Source organism: Lepus europaeus, chromosome 6 (assembly GCF_033115175.1).
Source record: "Lepus europaeus isolate LE1 chromosome 6, mLepTim1.pri, whole genome shotgun sequence".
Lineage (NCBI taxonomy): Eukaryota > Metazoa > Chordata > Mammalia > Lagomorpha > Leporidae > Lepus > Lepus europaeus.
This window is the reverse complement of record NC_084832.1, coordinates 105,009,550-105,029,200: the sequence shown is the minus strand read 5'-3', so window position 1 is coordinate 105,029,200 and position 19,651 is coordinate 105,009,550. Positions and strand designations below refer to the sequence as shown.

The following is a 19,651-nucleotide window of genomic DNA, read 5'->3' as shown; positions in this document are numbered from 1 at the left end:
ACTTTGACCGTTTGATACCATCTTTTGTCATTACTTTAAAATGTAAAAACTCTTAAAGTTATTATAGGTCCTTTGAGAGAGGATAACAGGGGAACATTGAAGCTGGTGACTACTTCTGATGGTAGCACTGGTGTGTGTGTGTGTGTGCTGGCTGGGGAGTCCTTTCTTATTAGTCCTAGTCAAAGTCTCAAGTCCTTGAAGTGGGCTGGACTGAGGCCATGTTGGTAAGTTCCTCCCCACCCCCAGAGGCCCGTAGTATTTGCTACCTGAGCATCTCTGATCTTGTGACTCAATCATCTCCCAAAGGCATTTGGGAAGGTCTAATAATTCCCTCTGTCGTTTATTTACTTTATATTCATTTATATTTCATAATTAGAGCTTTAGGAACATGGTGATTCTTCCCACCCGAGAAACCCTTCCATTCACTCTCTTGCCCCTCCTCCTCCTCTCTCTCATTCCCACTAAGATCTGTTTTCAATTAACTTTACTTAAGAGTTAATCATATGTGTATAAAGAGTTCAACAAATAGTATGGGGAAAAAAACCTGTTCCTAAACATTCGAGACAGGGCTGTTCAAAGTCACTGCTTCTTACAGTGTCAGTTTCCTATAGGTTACCTTTTAGGTGTCACAGGTTAAGGAGGACATCTGGTATTTGTCCCTTTGGGACTGGCTCATTTCACCAAGTGTGATGTTTTCAAGGCTTCATCCAATGGCAAATGACTGGATTTTTTTTTTTTAACCGCTGTGTAGTATTCCGTAGTGTCACTTATGTTCTTAAGATAAAGCATACTTGTAAGACTTTTTTTCTTTCCTTAATAGATTTGTGAAAGAGAAAAGACCTACTATCTCTCCAAACTTCAATTTTCTGGGCCAACTCCTGGACTATGAGAAGAAGATTAAGACCCAGCCTGGAGCATCAGGGCCCAAGAGCAAACTGAAGCTGCTGCATGTGGAGAAGCCACCTGAGCCTGTCCCTGCAGCCTCAGGGGGTGGGCAGAACAGTGAGGTGTCCCTCAGTCCACCCTGCGCCAACTCTGCTACCTCAGAGGCAGCAGGGCCGAGGCCTGTGCAGCCCGCCAGTGTGCCCGGCCTGCAGCCCGCACTGCCGGAGGACAGCTCGCTGGTGCAGGCGCTCAATGGGCTGCACCTGTCCTCGGACAAGCTAGAGGACAGCAGTAAGCTCAAGCGGTCCTTCTCTCTGGACATCAAGTCAGTGTCGTGTTCAGCCAGCACGGCCGCATCTTTGCACGGCTTCTCCTCGTCCGAAGACGCTCTGGAGTACTTCAAGCCTTCCACGGCGCTGGATGGGACCAACAAGCTCTGCCAGTTCTCCCCCGTGCAGGAAGTGTCAGAGCAGACTCCAGAAAGCAGCCCAGATAAGGAGGAGGCCAGCATCCCCAAGAAGCCTCAGCCTCCCAGGCCCTCAGAGAGCCAGAGCAAGCGGCTGCACTCGGTGCGAAGCAGCGCCAGCGGCGCCCCCCAGAGGTCCCTCCTGTCTCCCCTGCATCGGAGCGGGAGCGTGGAGGACAATTACCACACCAACTTCCTCTTTGGCCTCTCCACCAGCCAGCAGCACCTCGCCAAGTCTGCTGCGGGGCTGGGCCTCAAGGGCTGGCACTCCGACATCTTGGCGCCCCAGACTTCTGCCCCTTCCTTGACCAACAGCTGGTATTTCGCTGCGGAGTCCTCGCACTTCTACTCGGCCTCAGCCATCTACGGAGGCAGTGCCAGTTACTCTGCCTACAGCTGCAGCCAGCTGCCCACGGGCAGTGACCAGGTCTACTCCGTGCGGAGGCGGCAGAAGCCAAGTGACAGAGTGGACTCACGGCGGAGCTGGCACGAAGAGAGCCCCTTTGAAAAGCAGTTTAAGCGCAGAAGCTGCCAGATGGAATTCGGAGAGAGCATCATGTCCGAGAACAGGTCGCGGGAAGAGCTGGGCAAAGTGGGCAGCCAGTCTAGCTTTTCCGGCAGCATGGAAATCATCGAGGTCTCCTGAGTAGACAGACCCCCGTGACTTCTATTGACAATTTTGTCTTGTTCACAGAAAAATTCCCTGTAAATCTGAAATATATATATATGTACATACATATATATTTTTGGAAAATGGAGCTATGGTGTAAAAGCAAACAGTGGATCAGCACAGTTGTTCTCTTAACATCTGCAAGTGTGAGATCAGCTAATGTTTCTCCCGACAAAAGTGGAAGGGCAGATGTCAGAATTTCCCCTGACAGAGCAAACAGTTTTATTCAATGACTTGTACATCCTCCTCCTTTTTGGTGTTAGAAGACAAAAATCCCCTGCTGCTTTCACACCACACCATGCTAGAACGATCTCAGACCTTCGTCTAGTCCCTTCTCTTCCATAGTGCACCTTAGCGCTGACTGAGCCAGCTTGTGGGTCGGTGGTAGACCCTCTTAGGGACAGAACCTAGTGGTAAATCCAAGAGAAATGGTCCCATCCAAACCTGATTCACACATCCAAACTCACCTGACAGCCGAGGGAGGTGAGCATCACTCTGCTGGACAGACCACTAGGGGCCTTGCCAAGATGTATTTTAGAACCCAGTACCTCAGACAGCAGTGTCGGGGCTTGCCCCACTACCAGCTCTGGTGGCCTGTTTCCAGGTGTTGTGAAGAGGTAGGGAGCTAGTCCCTTTGCAGACCAGTTCAAACTGTCTGTGCACAAAATCCCAGTGGGGCCTGGATGGAGGAAGTTAACTTTTCTTCTCAACTCCATTGAGAGAGAAGGCAACCCATCTAGGATTCAGCTCAGCCAGCAATCTGGCAGCGTAATGATTCAAGCTAGGTTGGGAGGCTAGGCAAGTCTACCTCCCTCGATAAATCAAAGAACTGTGTAAAATGGGATTGTTGATCCTTTAAATAAAGAGTAACTTGGTTGAATGCCAAATGTGAATTCTTTGGGTTGGTAGCGAGGATCAGCACCCTCAACTTCTCAGCCAAAGGTGATGCTGCTTGTGTCAGTGCACGGCCACAGTGTAGAAACGGAACAGTACGGCAGAATATTCTAGGCAGCTACTCGGAGGAGAACTCCAGAAAGAACGCAGAGCAAGAGCAGCAGGAGCTCGGCTTCCCCTGTGGCTTTCTCCCCTTGGTCTGCGATGGAGGCGGCCTTTCCGTCATCGCCTTAGACTCGCATTTCAGGGGGGCTGGCGAGAGGCTGTCGTGCAGCAAGGACTGTCCACGATCGGGGCACAGGAAGGCGGCGGCTGTGGGATGGCGCTGCGTTCGGCGGGGCAGGAAGCTGCCTCCCCAGCACCGCGCAGAAGGGCCTCCCTCAAGGGCCACACCAGGGTGGCTTGTCAGTCCTTGACCGCTATGTAGACTCGGCCCTGGCAGCTGGAAGCAGGAGGTAATTAGTGATAACGCCTATCTGCTTTCCAACTTCCTGGCTTCAGTTTTCTCAGCCGCAGTCCGGTCCTCGCTGGAAGCCTAACTCCCGTCAGCGGGTGGGCGGCCAGGGTGCTGTCGTTGTCCTTCTCTACTGGAAGGGTAGCTGGCTGCTGACTCATATCTCAGGTCTTTCTACATCTGAGCAACGGGCAGCCCCCTGACTAGGATGTGACTTCGTGTTTCCTATGGTGACTAACGCCGGCATGGAGCGGTGTGACTGAGAACTGAGGGACTGATCCTGAGTGTTTCCCAGGCGTGGCTGATCAGGTACCGAGAACGTGCTGTGACGTGGGCGGAGAGTGAACCATGTCAGGCACACATGGTTACCACACTGGGGAAGCTGCTGAGTGATCTGAGCTCTTACGGACACACGTTGAAATCTCTGATGTGATCACTCGCAAGGTTTCCCACAGTGATTTTGATGTGTTGTGTGTACACCAAATGTGTAACAGTTCACCGCTTCCAGGATCTTGTCACATCTGCCGAGCATTTTAAAGATGTGAAAGCAACAGCTCCGTTGTTCGTGTTTTCCAACGTGAGGAACACGGCTTCGGTGAGCTCTTTGGGCAGAAATCTGCCTTGTTAGGTAGGGTTTCTCCTGGTGTGGTCCTCTGCCTCCCACACTGTGCTGCAGTCCTGACAGCAGCCTTAGCCCTTGCTCACAAACGTCACACAGTCCTTTGCATTGAGGTGGCCAAGGCAAGTTCTGGCACGCGTAGCTGCGGGTGTGTGGGGCGCCCTCCTCCCCGTGGGATGCTGGGGGAAGCTCTGGAGGTGGCCGGCGCGCCACAGATGGGCTAGAACGCCCCTAGATGTCTGAGAAATGCCGGAAGATGGTTTAGGCCGTCTGTGGAGTGAGCGGAGAGAGCGTCTGCGTGTTTAATACGACAAGAACGTTCTTCCGAAGGCAAGCTGATGAATTACATTGTGCATTTCTCATTTTGATGTGTCATGTATGTTAATATGAAATAAAATCAAAACTGGTACCTGTTTCTGCATAATGAAAGGTCCTCTCTTTGCAGCTGTAAACGTGGTGGGGACAGTAACGTCCGTGTGGCCAAGCGAGGTGGTAGTGGAAGCCATGCTGCTACTCGGACATACGTGAGGACACAATTCAGAACCCAGCGGCGGAGCCTGGTCGTTAGCTACCAGTTTTGTGCCAGCTTTCACTCCTTAACGTGAATACCAAATGCACTTCGTACCTATTTTTGCACTGATGGGTTCCAGAACATACAAGGACAAAGCAGGAGGATAAGAGCAGCTCCACACTCACGGTACACATTAACGTAAGACGTGAATGTCTTTATAATTCTTACAGGAGAACGCAGGGCGGCTGCTCACCGAAGCCCTGTGCCCCATTCTCTGTGACACCTCAGCGAGTCCCCTGCTGACCACAGTGGATGTGATGCCTGCGGAGAGCAGCTCCATACAGCGGTTAACACAAGGGCTAAAGCAGCCATCCGCAGTGCAGCCGAGTGACTAAGAGACCCACGGGTGACCTCATTCAGCTTGGTTGTAAAGGGCCTCTGAGGCGAGCTGAATTTAAGAAAATTCAAAAGCAGAAAGGATTGGACTGGGTGAGCTAGCACTAGAAGAGCTATGTTAGGGCCCTCCAGGAACAGAGAGATGGGAATGGGCCAAAAGGAATGTGAGTGAGCGAGCTCACAGCCATGAAAGGCTGGAGAGGAGCAGGTGTTTCCGAGAGCTTCAGGTGAGAGAGGAATCTTGGGAAAGCTTGGCGGTCCACGCAGCCACCTTCTGACAGGCAGAGCGTGCTCAGGCCTCCCAGAGGCCATCCCGAGCCTGTGTGCGGGAGGACTGGGCTTAATCCAGGGCAAAGTGGGGAAGGTGGAGCTTTCTGAGATGTGAAGAAAATAAAGCCAAACAGGAACCGAGCGCTCAGCGTCCGGAGATGATGTGAAGGGCAGGGAGATACCCTGCAACTGGTTGATGAACACAGCCTTGTGACAGTTGTTTTAAATACTCTTAGCCTAGTTTTGTTTTTCTGACATAAGAATATTTAGATCTAGTCAACAAAATTTGGGTGCTTTTCTCTGAATGTTACTCTTCTGCATCTATAAACAAAGAGGGAAGGAAGTGATTGCTAGCATGCTGGGGGACCCATTCATTCTCATACAACATAATTAAACTTGGTCATATCTTTCAAGTATTGCAAAATCAACTGGAAAATTACAGCAGTCTTAGAAGTTACTTATAGTCATGTTTATGTGCAGAGATACCAAACTGTGTGTATGTAAAAAAAAAAAAAAATACTTTTTGGTTCAGCAACAACTCCAGAATCCGGTCAGAACTGCCATCCCACAGGAAACAGACTGTGATCCTGCCACAGCTGCGTCCTGGGCCAGCAGGGTAACTTGGGGGAGGGTTAGTTCCACTGTCGGAGCTCTCCCTGACCAGGGATGGACAATTTCAAAGAATAAACAAGTACCTGATTAGGCCAGTGCTTGTGACACCCCCATGTGCTCCACCCCCAATTATAGCTTTTTGCTAATGCGTACTCTGGAAGGCAGCAGGGGATGGCTCAAGTAGTTGGGCTGCTGCCACTCACATGGGAGACTTCAATTGAGTTCCTGGCTCTCAGACATTTGGAAATGGAAGCAGCAGATGGGTGGGCTCGCAGCTTCTCAGAAATTTAAAGAAAAAAAATTTTAAAAAACACTTGGTTTACACAAGCTTTTGGTGTAAGTCGTGGCTCAAGGGCTGAGCACTCACTGAAGAATTAACTGGGTCTTCAGGAAGTCCCATCGGGTCTCGGGCAGACGCTGCCAACGCTGAACACCTTTCCAAGGGCTGAGTGGGCATCAGCACCACATGAGACGCTGGGTACTAGCAGCAAGCAGCCAACAGGGTTGCTTTCAGGTGCTCAGTTCTGAGTGTGTGGTTTGAAGCACGCGATGACAGTTGTCTGGCCGCCCTGTGTCTCCGTAGGCATGACATGCATGAGAGGTGTGTGCCTGGAGGGCCAGAGACCACAAGAAGTCAGTGCTATTTCTACTAAGTAAGTGAACAACAACGACACCTCCAGGGAACTCTGGTTCTTCACAGAAGGATGAGGATCAGGCTGGGGATAAGTAAAACTCTTACTAAATTTTATACCTCAACAGTCCACGAGAAGTTTTCATTTCTCACCGCTCCTTCGACCTCCAGCATCAACATTTTAAGTAATTTCTTATGGAGTACGAGTTCATCTGAGTTTAGCCGAATTCTAATAGTAGGAAGACAAAACTCTCATGAAGATTTGGATACCTGCTGGCCTGGCTCTCCTTGGTGAGGATTCCCAGCTTGGCTTTGCACCTGCTGGCAGGTATGCCAGAGCGAAGCAAGTCCTACAGCCCACACACACATGGCACATGGCAGTCTCCAGAACCAGTGGTTTGTGTAACCTTGGAAACTGTTTATGATGATCATACTGTGAGGGTAACATTACCAGCCTCTTTTGTAAGTCTGAGGAAAAAGCAAAGGAATATCCAGAGAGTACCAAAACACACACACACACACACAATTTCTTGAGTACACACCTACAACTCGGGATATGGAGTTCTTGAAACCCAGTTCATCAAATATTTCCTCTGCAGAGAACAATAGGGGGTTATCTAAGGCCAAGACAGACTTCAAATTCTGAAGAGTTCATTGTCTAAGATGCCGAAGATTGTAAGATGGTACTTCAAAGTTCATGGAAAGACTAGAATTAAGATACATTTATTTTGGCACAAAGACGTTTTGTAATCCATGCAGTTGTCATAATGCAGTTTCCATGAACTTTGTGAAGACCGCATGCAATTATATGAATACAGCCCATATGCTCATGTATGAAGAATGATAAAACTTTAAAGGAAACAAGGACATGAAATGTATACTTCCATTAGCTCTTAACCCCAGGATTCATTTACCATACATTTAAACGTACCATCTAATACAAGGGGTGAAGGCCAGCTTCTACTGACCTTTATGTGATAAGATAAGGAGCATGCAGTACAGGGCCCTATGTGACAGTGTTCACAAACAAGTAGATTGATAAGCCAAACGGGTTCTGAAAGCAGCCAGCAGACACCTTATCTAAGTTAAGCGGAGGGAGGAGGGCCGCTTCCCCCAGTACCAAGCCCTGACCCACAGCTGGGAGACAACAGGTAAAAACGCTCCTGGTTGTTGCCAGAGTTCTCAAATAGTGACAACACTGGCCTCTGGGGTCTGGAAGGGGCCTGGGAGCCCATCCAGAGCACTCCTGTGGCAGGGAGGTGGAAACAGGCTCCCCAGGACCACAGCTGCAAACCCCCAGCAGGAGCTCTTTCACAACCCCGGGCTGCTTCCTCATGCCTGCAACATCCCATGGCTGCCGGACGGGTCATTGGGCATTAACCAACAAAGAGACCCAGAACTGTCTCCCAAAACATCACTCAGATACCCAGAATCCAACAGGGAAGAGGGAAATACTGAGGTGGGAAAGGCCTGGTAGCGCCATGTTCCCAGTCAGTGGTCAGAGGAGCCACTGGCAATGGTGTAGAACGGCTAAAGGGTTCTTAAGCAGTTACAGGAGCTGTGAGAAGTCTCCATGCAGCTGTTTCTCTACCAGACCACAAAGCGATGCTCGGGAAGGCAGGTGGGTACCACGGTGGGGTGGGGACTGAGGACAACTGAGACAGTCAGTGAGCAAAGACCCACACTGGCCTCTCCTGGTCCCTGACCGCCACCCTCACCCTGCAGATGCTGCAGAAGCTGGCACTCACTTGCTGGCCCAGGATGTGCAAAAGCTGAAGGGTGGGTTCTATGGGAGTGGGGACAGCGTTATGCAAGAGACAGAACGGCCTGAACCACACCGACTGAGTGATGCTTTACCTCCACTTCCAAACCTCATGGCCTCACCAGAAACAAACAAGGAATTCTGGAAATGCAACTTAACCTAGCCAAGTTGACACTGCAAAATCAGTGTACACCACAAATATTAAATTTATTAGAATTCTTGCCAGGGGCCAGTGCCATGGCGTAGTGGAGTAAGCTGCCACCTGACACCGGCATCCCATATGGGCACCGGTTCTGTCGTGGCTTCTCCACTCCCTATCCAGCTCCCTGCTAATGGCCTGGGAAAGCCATCGGAAGATGGCCAAGTGCTTGGCCCTTTGCCACCCACATGGGAGACCCGGAAGAAGCTCCTGGCTTCAACCTGGCCCAGTCCTAGCCATTTAGGAGGTAAAACAGCAGATGAAGGTCTGTCTCTCCTCCTCTGCTTCTATGCAGTAAGAAGTAGCCTGTCACCTCTCTACTTTGGACCCATGTTTTGTCTGTCTGACTTCCTTATAATATGGCAAGCTGGCCGGCTGAGCGTGCTTCTTCAGGCCAGGCCTGCCTTCGCCACGTTCAGCCATCAACTGCTGAACTGAGCAAGCCCAGCCCTTGAGGCTTGGAGTGAATCCCATTTGGTGCTTTTACTTGTCAGCCATATTAAGTGCAGTGAGGACAACGGTACCTGCGCCATGAGCGCCTGTTCCAGCTCTCTAGATGATCAGCCCTTCATTCTCTGAGCCTGCAGGCTTGGCCCTGGAGTCAGAGCTCTGCACACTCTAGGAAGCCAAGAAGAGTCAAGAACGGCAAAGGCTCAACAACGCCACCACTTCCTGTCAATGTACGTGAAGGCAATGCAGGCACTCACTGGCTTGTTCTCTCAACTTTCCTGCCAAAATATGAGGAAAAAACAGTGCTTGAGGGTAGGTGGGACACGGTCTAGTCACACAAGATGTTAAAATTCACAGTGAAATTATAACATTAAACACTACAGAAAGAACCCAACAGCATAACACAGTATGGGAAGAAAGCAATGGACTTGAATACAGTCGGGAACCAGATCCTCACACGTGGGAATTTCATGTACAACAGCAAGGATACAACAAGCCAATCACCGGTGCCAACGTGCACCATCCAATAAATGCTGCTACCCATCTCTCCCACAGCATTTCAATCTTAGCTATTTACTGGCTTCTAAATTATACATCTTTCTTGATTTATATCCTCCAATGAACTGTTCTAGAAATGGTTAATGGCCCCAGTAAGAACCTGGACATCAGGGCAGTAGGTTAATCCTCCACCTGCGGTGCCGGCATCCCATATGGGCACCGGTTCTAATCCTGGCTGCCCCTCTTCCAATCTAGCTCCCTGCTATAGCCTGGGAAAGCAATAGAAGATGGCCCAGGTCCTTGGGCCCCTGCACCCACATAGTAGACTGGGAAGAAGCACCTGGCTCCTGGTTTTGGATCGGCGCAGCTCTGGCTGTTGCAGCCATCTGGGGAGTGAACCAACAGAAGGAAGACCTTTCCGTCTTTCCCTCTCACTGTCTCACTGTCTGTAACTCTTCCTCCCAAATATATATATATATATATACATATATATATATATATACACACATACATACATACATACATACAAGAACCTGGTCATCAGAAGGCATTATAATGACCACCTTTTTTTTCTTTCCCTCACGAGCCTGGTCCAAGGAAAGGTTAAGGGAACAGGCGTCCACCCCCAGCTCACGGCTTCCAGCCCCTCCCTCAGACCAGGCTGGATGGCCTACCCTACGTCCCAGTGAGGAGACAGAGGCACCAGTGCCCAGGAAGGCAGAAGGTGTAAAGGTCGTCCTTTGAGAAGGGCAGACACTTTCCTGGGCCTCTTCTTGTGGTTCTGGTTTCCAACTGGGCTTCCCAGCTTAGAATAAATGAGCAGTCTTGATTTGGGAAGAGAGAGGAGCAATAGAAAATACTAGGAGCTACCAACTTTTTGCACTATTTCTGAATTGAAAGTTTTTCTTCCATTTAGCTTGAATGTTCATGCTTCCTGTCATCCAGTTTTACTGTATTCTGCATTTTTGGAGCAAGGTAGCATCTGATTCAAATAGAAGATTAGGATTAAAAAGTAGCTAAGATATGCTAAATGAAGTGGGATCAATTTTAATCTCATAACTATAACGTAAGGGTGTTTCTGGCATCTTAAAAACGCCTACTTGGGGCCGGCGCTGTGGTGCAGAGGGTTAATGCCCTGGCCTGAAGCGCTGGCATCCCATATGGGCGCCAGTTTGAGACCCAGCTGCTCCACTTCCGATCCAGCTCTCTGCTATGGCCTGGGAAAACAGCAGAAGATGGCCCAAATCCTTGGGCCCCTGCACCCACATGGGAGACCTGGAGGAAGCTCCTGGATTCGGATCAGCACAGCTCCGGCCGTTGCTGCCAATTGGGGAGGGAACCACTGGAGGGAAGACCTCTCTCTCCCTCTCTTTGTGGCTCTTTCAAATAAATAAATAAATCTTAAAAAAAAAAAAAAAAAAACAAAAAAAAAAAAAACAAAAAAACACCTACTGAGGTTTGGAGGAGTCAAGCGAACAAGGCAGAAGCCTGCAGGACACCCTGGCCCCAGCGAGCTCCTTAACCCCCAGTCGCAGTCTCAGTCTGTGCCGACTTCTGCTCCTCTAACCCAGTCCTTGCTTCTCCAGGCTCTTCTTCCTCCACAGCGTCTGTGACAGGGAAGGCCCTGCCCTGAGCACGCTGCTATTTAAACTGCTCCTTCCCTAAGTCCTGTAGAAATTCAGCAGCATGTTGATTTTTTCTCTCTCCAGAATGGAAGGGCAAGGGCTACTTGGACATTCTCACATCCTTGGCACAAGGCTGGCATGCCAAATGGGCCCAGGGTCTGCTGAATGAATGACCCTGCAGTCAGCCATCAAGGCCTTAATGTCCCCTGTGTGTGGAGCCTAAGAAAAACAAATGCTGCTTAAACCGTGTTAGAAAATCGGACTCTTGCCAGCGTTGGTGTGACAGAAAGTTCAAGCTGGTCTGCTCAAGGAAACCAGCTGTCAGTGGTCAACCTGAGTCTGAGGTAGGTGTAGGGGGGACTCTTCAGCATCCGACGATGACACACACAAGGGACACTGTGACTGACACACTACAAAGAGCCAGTGTTCGTGGGAGCAGCAAGAGGGGTCCCAGGAGAGACTGGACAGGAGGCAACAGCACAGGCACAGCAAAAGTGCTCAGACCTCGATTAAACCAGCTCTTTATGTTCCCAGCCCACACCCAGAGTCTGCCGAGTCCAGTTCCCTGAGGGGCTAGAGGACACAGCTTCTTCAACTACGTTCCCTTTTTCTGCATGCTTCCACTCCCAACAGCTAGACCAGGCCATGTACACTCTCAAGTTAAAAACAAAACAAAACAAAATAGAAAATAATTCTCAATGCAGTTCTTTAAAGAATTCCTAATAATCCAAATGTAACCGGTTGTCGCCTAGAACTCATCGGTCTGTTTTGCACAGGGCTTATGCGTCAAAGACAGGAGCAGGGCCAGGTGAGCCCTTCACCGGCTCAGCTGCTTTATATCCACGAGCCTCGAGCCCTGGCCACGTCCTCGGCCGGCTGGCATCTGGCAGGCGGGGCGAGCCCTAGAGCTGGAGCTCGCGGCCGGGCTTCACGCTGAAGGGCTCCAGTCGCTCGCCCTCGGGCAGCAGGCTGTTGAGCCGCTCCATCAGCGGCACGGTCTGGTCGATGCCCATCTGTATGCGGCGGAGGATGGCGGACATCTCGTTGACTTTCTGGATCTGCTCGGCGTATTTGGCGTATCTTTTCTGGCGCTCCTGCATGAAACTAAAGAGGGTTTCTACAGACAGATCCATCTGTAGGAGGCAAAGAGAAGTAAAACACGTTACACATTGTTTAGCCACGTCCTCGCGAGCGGGTCAGTGTCCGGCGAGAGGAGCGGAGCCCCGCGGGTCCAGCGGAAGCTGACCAGGCCCTCCGGAAGCACGGGGGGCAGCGCGCCCTGCAGCCAGCCCCGTCTTCAGAGAAGGACCTGCCCCTGGAAGAAGGCAGGATGCCGTGCCCGCAGAAGGTGCTCAAACTGGTTCCCAATACCTTGTATGGGCGGTCAGGGCCTACTGGCTCTTCTGGCTGAGCCGCTGCATAAACAGACCCAAAATACCAGCCAATCAAATCTAGGAATATACCAAGGCGGGGGCGGGGGGAGCATCATGACCAAGTTTTGCTTCTCTCAAGCAGAGAAAACTTAACCTGCATCTATGAAAAACCTACAGCTAACATCATAGTTCCTGGTGACCTTTTCTCCCTAAGGTCAGGAACAGGCCAAGGACTCCTCCACCTTTACCACTTATATTCATCGTTTGACTGAGGCCCTAGTTAGAGCAATAAACACACAATAATTTTTTAAAGGCATGAGATTGGAAAAGAATAAATTAAAGAGTCTTTATCTGCAGATGACAAGACAGTATATTGCAAAATCTGAAGCAAACAACCCAGGACTAATTAAAACAAGCGAATTTATCAAAGTTGCAAGATACACTGTCTTTATATAAAAATCAATTGTATTTCTACATAACAATTAACAAGTGATATTGGAATTAAAGAATGCTATTTAAAACTGCATCAGAAATAAGAGAAAACTCAACAAAATGTGTATAATCCATAAAACATTACACAAAATATAAAACACAAAATATTATAAAACACTGCTATGAAAAACTAAAGATCCCCACAATAGAGAAGCATATAATGTGCACAGATCGTAAGATTTAATATTGTTAAGATGCTGCCATTTGGGGGGGGGGGTGAACCAATGGAAGGAAGACCTTTCTTTCTGTCTCTCTCACTAACTCTGTCAAATAAGTTAAAAAAAAAAAAAAAGATGTCGATTCTTGCCACATTGTTCAACAGACTCAAATGAAATTTGAATAAAAATTCTACAAGGTATTTTTCTTGGTAAGCTGTTTGTAAGTATAAAGAATGGTCAAAATAATTTTGAAAAAGAAAAAAGTCTGAAAGTCTGAAAGTGTACAGTACTTTACATGACACCTAACTCTAAAGCTACATTAGTCAGGATAGTGTGGTGTTAGCATAGACACATATGGATCCATGAAAAAGTGTAAAAATTTAACATAAATGGTGGATTTTTTTTTTTTTTACAAAAGTTCCAGGGTGATTGAATGGGAAGCAGAATGTTTTTCAACATGTGTGCCAGGACAACTAGATATCCATATGGTAAAAAAAATAAATAAATGAACCAGGACACCTCACACCACACACAAAAATTAACATGAGGAGCTGGTACTGTGGTGTAGTACGCTAAGCCTCTGCCTGCAGCGCCGGCATCCCATATGGATGCTGGTTAGTGTCCCAGCTGTTCCTCTTCCAATCCAGCTCTCTGTTATAGCCCAGGAAAGCAATAGAAGATGGCCTAAGTGCTTGGGCCCCTGCTCCCTTGTGGGAAACCTGGAAGAAGCTCCTGGCTTCAGATCAGCCCAGCTCTGGCCGCTGCAGCCATCTGGGGAGTGAACCAGTGGTTGGAAGACCTTTCTCCCCATCTCTCCTTCTGTCTCTCAAATAAATAAAATTATAGAAGAAAAAAAAAAGAATCAATGAACTTAAAATTATAGCAACAGAATTAAAAAATAAAACTTTTTTTCAAAAGACACTGAAGAAAATGAAAACAGTACCAACTGAAGAAACATCTGCAATACATATATCTGATAGCCAACTTACATGAAAAATACATGGGCCGGCGCCGCAGCTCAACAGGCTAATCCTCTGCCTGTGGCGCCGGCACCGCGGGTTCTAGTCCCGGTCGGGGCGCCGGATTCTGTCCCGGTTGCCCCTCTTCCAGGCCAGCTCTCTGCTGTGGCCCGGGAGTGCAGTGGAGGATGGCCCCAGTGCTTGGGCCCTGCACCCCATGGGAGACCAGGAGAAGCACCTGGCTCCTGCCTTTGGATCAGTGCGGTGCACCGGCCGCAGTGCGCTGGCCGCGGCGGCCATTGGAGGGTGAACCAACGGCAAAGGAAGACCTTTCTCTCTCTCTGTCTCTCACTGTCCACTCTGCCTGTCCAAAAAAAAAAAAAAAAAAGAATATATGAAACATTCTTCTAATTCAATATTTTTGAGGCTTTTTTTATTTTATTTGAAAGACAGAGTTATAGAGAGGTAGAGACAGAGAGAAAAGTCTTCCATCCACTGACTCCCCAGATGGCCGCAAGGGCTAGGGCTGCACCAATCTGAAGCCAGGAGCCAGGTGCTTCTTCCTGTTCTCCCATGTGGGTGCAGGGCCCAAGCACCTGCTTCCCTGCACTGACAGTGCCTCATCAGCAGCTGCTGATGTGGGCTGTGAGGCTCAATAACCACTGCAGGCCTATGACCAAATAGATAGAGTTTGCACATGAGAACAGGGCCAGACAGAAATGGGTTCACATCTGGCTCCTGTATCTGACTGAATACTTTGCGACCATGGACTAGTTACTTAACCTTCTGGAGCCTCAACTTCTTCACCCATAAATGGGATAATGACAGCACCAACTGCATAGGTTGACATGAGGATTAAATGAGATAATGTACACAGAATGAAACAGATGTACAAGTGACAAAATATGTATGGACTACAACAGGAACTGCATCTAGAAACCTCTTTCTGGAAGAAGATTGGAAAAGCAAGGAGAGGCAACGCATGTGGATGTGGTAAGGTAAGAAAACAGGATGCCATTTGGAGGGATCCAAATAGACACAACATAGCCTTGTTACACGAGGGGCAGGGTGTAGTATACCCTGATGAGGCCTTCGCTGTGTCCAAAACCTGCCCAGCCCCTCAGCTGATAACTCAGCACATGGTTTTCCCTTACATGCTTGGTTTTGTTCAGATCTCTGTTACTGAAAAGCTTGGAACAGTTACGTAACTCATCCCAAAGTTTCCCAAGAGAACTGTTTCACTCTACTAAGTAATTGAAATTGTTATTTACCTACAAGTCCTCCCACTTCCGAAATTACTACCACTGCTTGGTGCTACCCAACATCTTAACAATAAAAATACGGTACCTTCTCCAATAACAGCACACTACTTCAAAAGCTTTTGTTACAAAAAATTTCCTAATAAAATGAGCTTTGACACCTGTAGGGTCCTTTCTCAATAAAGCCTCCTTCCCTCCTATCTATCTATCTATCTGAAAGGTAGAACACAGAGAAAGAGAGATATCTTTCATCTGCTGGTTCACTCCCCAAATGCCCTCTCAGGAACCAGGAACTCAATCTGGATTTCTCATGTGAGTAGAAGGAACCATCACTTGCTGCCTCCTAGGGTGTGCATTAGCAGGAAGCTGAAACAGAAGCAAGGCTAGGGCTTGAATCCAGGCCCTCTGATGTGGATGCAGGTGTTCCCAGGAGGAGCTGCTCTGCTGTGCCATGACGCCTGCCCCTTGATTAGTTTTCCTTTCTGACAGGCAGAGTGGACAGTGAGAGACAGAGAGACAGAGAGAAAGGTCTTCCTTTACCGTTGGTTCACCCTCCAGTGGCCACTGCGGCTGACGCACCGCGCTGATCTGAGGCCAGGAGCTAGGTGCTTCTCCTGGTCTCCCATGGGGTGCAGGGCCCAAGCACTTGGGCCATCCTCCACTGCACTCCCGGGCCACAGCAGAGAGCTGGCCTGGAAGAGGGGCAACTGGGACAGAATCCGGCGCCCCGACCAGGACTAGAACCCAGGGTGCCGGCGCCGCAGGCAGAGGATTAGCCTAGTGAGCCATGGCGCCGGCCAGTTTTCCTTTCAAAGAAAGGTAAACTTTTCATGAGGGATACACACTACAAAAGGGCTTATAAATTTTAGTTAGAAAAGATGTGTCACATAATAAAAACTTCATGAAGATATTGTACATCTCCTAAATTTGAAAACTTTGTTATAGATATGTAGAAGGTCAAAAGCAAACTTAATAACTTTATCATAGTACAAAATAAAACTGAGCAGGTATTGTTTTCCATAGTTTACAAAATCCATACCTGTATGATAAATTTGCTTTTCCTATTCTATTACACTTAACTTTAAAAGAAATATGTTTTTTCTTTTTTTTTTTTTCGACAGGCAGAGTGGACAGTGAGAGAGAGAGACAGAGACAAAGGTCTTCCTTTTGCTGTTGGTTCACCCTCCAATGGCCGCCACAACCGGCGCGCTGCGGCTGGCACATCGCGCTGTTCCGAAGGCAGGAGCCAGGTGCTTCTCCTGGTCTCCCATGGGGTGCAGGGCCCAAGCACTTGGGCCATCCTCCACTGCACTCCCTGGCCACAGCAGAGAGCTGGCCTGGAAGAGGGGCAACCGGGACAGAACTGGCGCCCTGACCGGGACTAGAACCTAGTGTGCTGGTGCCTCAAGGCGGAGGATTAGCTATTGAGCCACAGCGCCGGCCCAGAAATATGTTTTAAAAACTGCTAACAGATTTAACCAAGATTGCATTTAAAAGGTCACCCATCTTTCCCATCCTTTAAGAGTAATTTTCAGCTTCTTAAAAATTTGCTTATTTGATATTTGAAAGGCAGAGAGAGAGATCTTCCATCTGCTGGCTCACTCTAAAAAAGCCTGCAACAGCTGGAGGTGGGCCAGACTGAAGCCAGGAAGGAGCTGGAACTCCATCCACATCTCCCACATGTGCAGCAGGCACCCCAATACTGGAGTTATGCCCCCACGGCCTCCCAGGGTGAACATTAGCAGGAAGCTGGAACTGGGAGCAGGGCTGGGACTTGAAGCGGGGTACTCTGGTGTCAGATGTGGGCATCCTGAGCAGCAACTTAACCACCGTGCCAAATGCACACCTCGTGTTCAGCTTCTAATGAGATGGCTTTCAGTTAACTTTAAGCCTCAAGGTCAATTTTCATTTGGTCTCAACATACAGCTCACTTTCTTTGCACTCATTTATTTAAATTCCTGTTTCCTAGGTCAATTTAGGATCTCGGAGATGGGGAGAGGGCGGGCATAAGGAGCTGAGAGCCAGTAAATCAAGGGCTGCCTGCCTTCTTTTTCACAATTCCACATCCATTCCAACTCAGTTCTTTCTTTGGATGGATGCTCTGTGCCCAAGATGTAACAAACAGTGATATATACAATTCTGCTCGTTGGGCAAGCATTTGGTGCAGCAATCAAGATGCCACTTGGTACACCCACATCCCATATTGAATTGCCTTGGTTCAAGTCTTGGCTCCCTCCCAATTCCAGCTTCCTACTAATGCACACCGTGGGATGCAGCAGACGATGGCTCAAGGAGCTGGATCCCTGCCACCCACATAGGACCCAGATTGAGTCCCAACTCTGGCTTCAGCCTGGCCCAGGTCTGCCTGTTATGGGCATTTGGCGAGTGAACCAGCAGACAGGTCTGTCTCTCTGTTCTTCAAATAAAATTTAAAAGAAAAATTGTAATTCTGCTCCTTTACTGTTAGAGTTTTCTAGCTAAAGGGCAAAATGGAAAAATGGTAATTTCATATCATTTTATAGCTTTCCAAATAACAAATTGAGGTCAATAATAAGTCTTGGGACTTGGCCATGACCAAATGTCTGTTTGGAGATGGGCATATTACTAATTTTTACCAATGTAGGCTCCTCCTACCAAATCCCTACATGATTAATAATAATTTATTAACATAAAGAGAAAGAAGTCAGTGGTCAGTGCTGTGGAAAAGCAGGTTAAGCTGCTGCCTGCTGCACAGGCATCCCATATGGCCACTGGTTCAAGTCCTGGCTGCTCCATTTCCGACCCAGGTCCCTGCTAATGGCCTGGGAAGGCAGTGGAGTTCTTGGGCCACTGTACCCACATGGGAGACCTGAAGAAAGCTCCTGGCTCTTGGCTTCAGTCTGACCCAGTCCTGGTCACTGTGGCCATTTGGGGACTGAACCATGAGATGGAAGATCTCCCTCTGTCTCGTTCTCCCTCTCTCTGCCTTTCAAATAAAATCTTAAAAAAAAAAAAGAAAGAAAAAGAAGTCAGAGACTTGAATTTGAACTCCAGAAGCTGTGTCTGTAACCTAAGGCAAATCACAAACTGAATCTCAGCTTCTACATTTTAAAATGGGAATAACAATAGCCGTCATCTGTTCATTCGATCTCACAGTAGTGTTACAAGGATTATAAATGAGGTAACATATCTGAGTGATTTGAAAACAGAACAGAGTTACAAAAATCTAAGGTTATATTATGACAACAATTTCTACTAAATGGCCCAATACGCTTGGAGATTTGTTTGTTCATGGTACTAAAATAAAACCAAGAAAGTTTCCAATCAGATGACCACTAAGTGCTTCAATGTTTTCCACAAAGCTTCAATATCCATGTTTCTCACACATCTCTGACACACAGAACTACCAATTCTTCTGATTAGAAAGTACTTACTAGACTCATATAAATTAGTACCACCCTAGAGAATTTCCACTTTGATTATGGCCTTGTCTAAATAAGGTTGGAGTTTGTGAACTCAAGAGGCTTCCATAACCTTGGCAGCTCATGACAAGAGCCTCAGGTGATTACTGACGTCATAAATAAGAGTGTCAATTTGTTAAATCAACAACGGGAGTCACTGTGCACCTACTCTCCATGTAGGATCTCTGTCCTTAATGTGTTGTACTATAAGAATTGTGTGTCTATGTGGGTGCAAACTGTTGAAATTTTTACTTAGTATATACTAAGCTGATCTTCTGTATATAATTAAAATGAATCTTAACCAAGAATGGGATGGGAGAGGGAGTAGGAAGTGGGATTGTGTGAGGGTAGGAGGGTGGTTATGGGGGGAAGAACCGCTATAATCCAAAAGCTGTACTTTCGAAATTTATATTTATTAAATAAAAGTTTTCTAAAAAAAAAAAATTTAGTACCACCCTGAGGGCAGTTACAATTACATGCAATTACACTGTTCTCCCTCTCTCTGCCTTTCAAATAAAATAAATCTTAAAAAAAAAAAAAAAGAAGAAAAAGAAGTCAGAGACTTGACTGCAATTATAGTGTAAGTCATTTCTCCAAAGACGACACAGAACAAGCACATGAAAAGATGCCTGACATCATTAGTCACCAGGGGAATCAACATCAAAACTACAATGAAATACTGTTTCATATTTTAAAATAAAAAACAGATACTAACGAGTGTCAGTGAGCATGTGGAGAAACCAGAACTCTCCTACTGGGGCAGGGGTGTAGGGATGGTGCAGTGTAGCAGTTTCTCAAAGAGTTAAGACATCAAATCAGAATATGAGAATAGCCAGCAAGTTCACTCTTAGCTATATATCCAAAAGACCTGAATGTATGTTCACACAGAAACGTGTACGACAGTGTTCACAACAGCATTATGCATATCAGGAAGACAGTGGAAATAACCCAGATGTCCATCAACTGATGGATGGATAAACAAACTGCAGTATATCCACAGAATGGAATCGTATTCAGATGTAAAAATG

The 19,651-nt window shown here is 47.8% G+C and overlaps 2 protein-coding genes across 4 annotated transcripts in view; one reads left to right on the top strand and one right to left on the bottom strand.

Annotated features, from left to right (window-relative positions):
• Positions 1-4,426, top strand: part of DUSP16 (dual specificity phosphatase 16) — a 107,296-nt gene extending 102,870 nt beyond the window's left edge. For both annotated transcript variants that reach the window (XM_062194839.1, XM_062194840.1), the window contains exon 7: positions 821-4,426. In XM_062194839.1, the coding sequence (XP_062050823.1) occupies positions 821-1,997 (1,177 nt within the window). In that variant the 3' untranslated portion in view covers positions 1,998-4,426. The remainder of the gene's footprint in view (positions 1-820) is intronic.
• Positions 4,395-19,651, bottom strand: part of BORCS5 (BLOC-1 related complex subunit 5) — a 125,508-nt gene continuing 110,251 nt past the window's right edge. For both annotated transcript variants that reach the window (XM_062194842.1, XM_062194841.1), the window contains exons 4-5: positions 10,770-12,075; positions 4,395-9,097 (exon numbers count right to left, since the gene is read on the bottom strand). In XM_062194842.1, the coding sequence (XP_062050826.1) occupies positions 11,845-12,075 (231 nt within the window). In that variant the 3' untranslated portion in view covers positions 4,395-9,097; positions 10,770-11,844. The remainder of the gene's footprint in view (positions 9,098-10,769; positions 12,076-19,651) is intronic.